At 49.6% G+C, this 4,448-nt stretch overlaps 1 protein-coding gene across 1 annotated transcript in view; it reads left to right on the top strand.

The window, feature by feature from the left end:
- Positions 1 to 2,654: 2,654 nt before the first annotated feature.
- LOC112071308 (arf-GAP with Rho-GAP domain, ANK repeat and PH domain-containing protein 2-like) overlaps positions 2,655 to 4,448 on the top strand; it is a 149,494-nt gene continuing 147,700 nt past the window's right edge. Inside the window, 2 exon segments of the mRNA XM_070439339.1 lie at positions 2,655 to 2,690; positions 3,143 to 3,249. Coding sequence (XP_070295440.1) covers positions 2,655 to 2,690; positions 3,143 to 3,249 — 143 coding nt within the window.

Here is a 4,448-nt window from a genome sequence, read left to right as displayed (position 1 = left end):
TCCAGGTCACAGGCTGACATCAGCTCGAGACAGTGGAACCCCTTTTGCTACACCCAGCAAACAAATCCACGAGATAGGTACTGACGCGCCGGCTCTTTGCTCAGACGGGTAAGAGAGATAAAAGTGGTAGAGTTTATCCTTTACGTTCGGACATTAAGACGAGTTTCGAGAAAAAGGGATGCCGCCCGGAGTCGGTGCACATGTCAGGTTTCTCCATTGGAAGCGTATGGGCGATCCACTAGTCATGTGGTCGCATGTTATCCTTCGGGAGGGCTTAATCAGGTCGGATTGGTTGAGGGCTGGGGCCTTCCTCCAGAAGATGTCCGGGGAACGTTGATAAGGTCCAACCAGAGTCCACGGATCGATAGATATTAGCTTTGTTTATGTGGCGATCCGTGGTAGAGGAACGGTAGGCATGGGTGTTGATGGCCGTTCGCAGACAGTGATTACCTCGACACTCAGTATTTGAATTCCACGCGATCAACTATATAACTATTGTGGGCTGTGCCACGCGGTCATCGCATCTCACTGTGAAACCGGCAAGGATGGTTGTAAGTAGGAAATAGGAGAGCGAACATAAAAAGACAGTGGGGAAATGAAAGGGGGTGTTACCGAGAGGCCGGATTAGTAAAGGTAGTGCACTGCGTAGTCAGGCCTACACCTTATGGCTGCGACATCGAGACACTCTCTAGTGCTCATTGGATTAGCCACGGTTCCTGAGGGAGTCTGGAACGTATGTGGATGTACCTATTGTAAGGATCTGTGGTTAAAAGTGACTATGCCATATATGGACACATTGGAGGACGACAGCAGAGTAGCGCATCGAGAGAGAGGTGCAGGGGACAGTTTATAGGGGAGCGGGTGGTGGGGTGGGTGGGGACACATGTTCAGGATAGCCGGTTAGGCTGCAGTGCGGAGAAGCCACCTGATGGTCCGGCCCGATTGAGGTAGTTATGTTACAGTGATATGTATATTTAAGTGACGTATGCCATAGGGATGATAACAGAGACGTAGCAGCATGCGTAAAAGAGGGGTTTCGGGGGGTGACACACTGTGCAAATAGTCCGGGTTAGCCACAATTTTGACCTACCTGGTTCCAGGACTGCCTTATGGCTTGGTGGAAAACTATGAGAGCCTTTTGTCCTAGACTTGGCACTCTGGATTCTCTTCGATTAACAAAAAACAAGAACCGATCGTGCAGTATCGGACAAGCGCTAAGGGAGGATAACGCGCGGAGGGCAGACCGCGCAGGATTAGAGGAGAGAGAAGTACGCGCACGGCCTATCACCAAGAGTTGACGGTGAAGTCTATGTAGCCGAAGGAGACAGAAAGGAGTCCAATCGAGTATAGCTTCTCATGAAGTAGATGGGTTGTAGGTCATTCTGTAGAACTTCGGAGCTTCGTATGCGATCCCCAAGCTAAGGGTCCTAACCAGCTATAGCCGAAATCGGCTAACGCCTCGCTGTGGGGCCTCTCGGGCTACTTTGCCAGGTGGTGCCGCCGACTGGGAACCCTCTTTTTTACGCTGCTGTGCCTGGCTGACTGCTCTGTTTTTGATCAGGTCATCCCAGTATGCAGTAGTCCACGTTAGAATATAGACAGCAGCGGTCATGTAGTAACTTAACTATTCATCACTGTAGGATCCGTCAATTGGGCCGGGACATGATTCCACAGTGGCTCTCCCGACATATGGACTAGATGCCCGGGAGCTAGTCTGCTATTGTGTCCCACCAGTCCCTCCGACCCACCACCCCGACACGCCACGGCGTACTCTGTGTGGCCGCGTACGCCCTTTACGCTAGCTGGCTACTGCTCTGTTATGCATATATGCTTATATTTAAACCACACTCTACCAAAGTACATACTACCCGTTCAATGCAGCCCTGACTAACCGGTTGCCTGTATGTAGCCTCGCTTTGTACTTTTTATAGCCTCGCAATTCTGTTATTTTTCACTGTCTTTTACTGTTGTTTTATTTCTTTACTTACCTATTGTTCACTATGGCTAGATACTACACTATTGGTTAGAGCCTGTAAGTAAGCAGGGATACTTGTAGGAGTGCGCTGCGACCTGTTGTATTCGCGGGCGCCTTCACTAGTCGACTTGACACTCACAATAGAACCGTTGGATTATTGATTTTGACATCCTCACCCAAGCGTTCCCGATCTACCGTGGTCAGTGGCGGGTGGAGCGTTAACAATATACTGACAGGGAAAATGGCGCCTCCCTATGCGCCCAACCCTCACCGCATACCAACACGGGTCCCAGGATGGGTGTCCTCAACTTGGGATCACGATCGGAGATCTGGCTCTTCGCTGGCCACCTTGTGATACTGCCAATGCGGCAGCATTCTACGGCAAGAAACACTGACATTCCTTGTCAGGCGTCACAACGGAAGCAGTATTGGTGGTGGCATTGCATGTGGGGGTCATGCCTCTCTGGTTCACGGGGTTGGTGGGGGCCCTCCGCCTGCAGGAATGAGAGGTGTACTGGGCGATTAATGAGGGAGGAGGGAATGGTACTTAGCGTCACGCCACCGTGGACGCCGCACGCGTTGAGATTCGCTGGGGTGAAATCCGGACAAAAGCAACTAATAAGTCCGTGCTAGTGCCTGGTTGACTATCGCTGCACGTTGGTCTGGCTCCATCGCGACCATGACAGACCTCACTCCAAATCGTCCGCTTCCCAGAGTAAGGCTCCGGTGTAACGCCTCATTCCTGTTGACGATAAACGCGACAATGACGGGTTAGGGGCAACTCGTCGTGAAAGAGCCTTTTCTTGTGTCACCAGTCCTGTCTGGTCCATGCGCCGGTGGGATTTGGTGCCTTATGAAGAGCGACGTTGTTGCCGTGTGATCGTTGGTGAGGACCTGCCTTACAACAGGCTACAAGCCTCAGTCGCCCTCTCTCCAGCCTATTGTGGACGGTCTGCCCACTGATGGAGGGATTGTGCGTTCCTGGTGTATCTCGGAGGAGGGGCTGAGTGGAGGCGCTGAGTGGAGGGGCTGAGTGGAGGGGTTGAGAGGAGGGGCTGAGGAGGGGCTCTCTCTCTCTCACCTCTGTTTCCCCATAATGCACTTGGCCTCCTGGTGTCATAGCCTTTCTTACGTTACGTTTGATTTGACAGTGTATCTGTTCTACAGGACTTCAGAGCTGGCCTGGGTATTTCCCTGATCGATCTGACTGCTTCTAACATTAAAGAGACAGACAGGAGGCTCTTCCAAATCAACACTCCCTTCAGAAACTTCTGGTGAGTGTGTGTTCCTGTGTCTGTGTATGAGAGAAATGATGTGTATGAGCAAGTGTATGTTTGTGTGTGTGAATGGCTGTGTATGAGCCCATGTGTGTTGGTGTTTCATACCCATCTATCACTCCTTTTCTCCTCCTGGCCTAAAATAGAAGCTTAGTATAAAAAATAAAATGCCCTTCAAACATAAGCATCTTATTCTATTTTACCTACAATAATCATATCTCCCAAAACAATCCAAACTCACATTCAAAGTCAGGGTTTAAAAGGTGATTAGTATCATCTCTGGTTAAAAGGCAGAGAGAGCCAGGGGGTGCCACTCCAGCCAGCCAGCTCTAAAATGATGCTACCTCTGTTTCATCACAGTGGTCAGGGAGTGGACGTGTTACTTACATTTGACATTTTAGTCTGTTGGCTGACGCTCTTATCCAGAGCGACTTACAGGAGCAATTCGAGTTAAGTGCCTTATTCGCGGGCATATCAACGTATTTTTCACCTAGTCTGCTCGGGGATTCGAACCAGCAACCTTTTGGTTAATGGCCAAACGCTCTTAACCGCTAAGCTACCTGCCGCCCGTAGCTCACACAACCAGGGCCCTCGGGACTAGTCAATCACGTGTGACAGTGTTCTTGCACACATTATTCCTCTCTGCTGCTTAACTGTTCATTATTAAATAAACTCAACAAGTAAATAAAGAAAATAAACCCTTTTTCAGGACCTTGTCTTTCAAAGATAACTCGTAAAAATCCAAATAACTTCACAGATCTTCATTGTAAAGGGTTTAAACACTGTTTTCAATGCTTGTTCAATGAACCATACACAATTAATGAACATGCACCTGTGGAACGGTCGTTAAGACACTAACAGCTTACAGACAGTAGGCAATTAAGGTCACAGTTAAGAAAACTTAGGACACTAAAGAGACCTTTCTACTGACTCTGAAAAACATCAAAAGAAAGATGCCCAGGGTCCCTGCTCATCTGCGTGAACGTGCCTTAGGCATGCTGCAAGGAGGCATGAGGACTGCAGATGTGGCCAGGGCAATAAATTGCAATGTCCGTACTGTGAGACGGCTAAGACAGCGCTACAGGGAGACAAGACGGACAGCTGATCGTCCTCGCAGTGGCAGACCACGTGTAACAACACCTGCACAGGATTGGTACATCCAAAGCCATCCTGTACCTGCCGCAGGTGTGAAAATG

This window comes from Salvelinus sp. IW2-2015, unplaced genomic scaffold (genome assembly GCF_002910315.2).
Source record: "Salvelinus sp. IW2-2015 unplaced genomic scaffold, ASM291031v2 Un_scaffold1577, whole genome shotgun sequence".
Classification (NCBI taxonomy): Eukaryota; Metazoa; Chordata; class Actinopteri; order Salmoniformes; family Salmonidae; genus Salvelinus; species Salvelinus sp. IW2-2015.
This window is presented reverse-complemented; position numbering and strand designations above follow the sequence as displayed.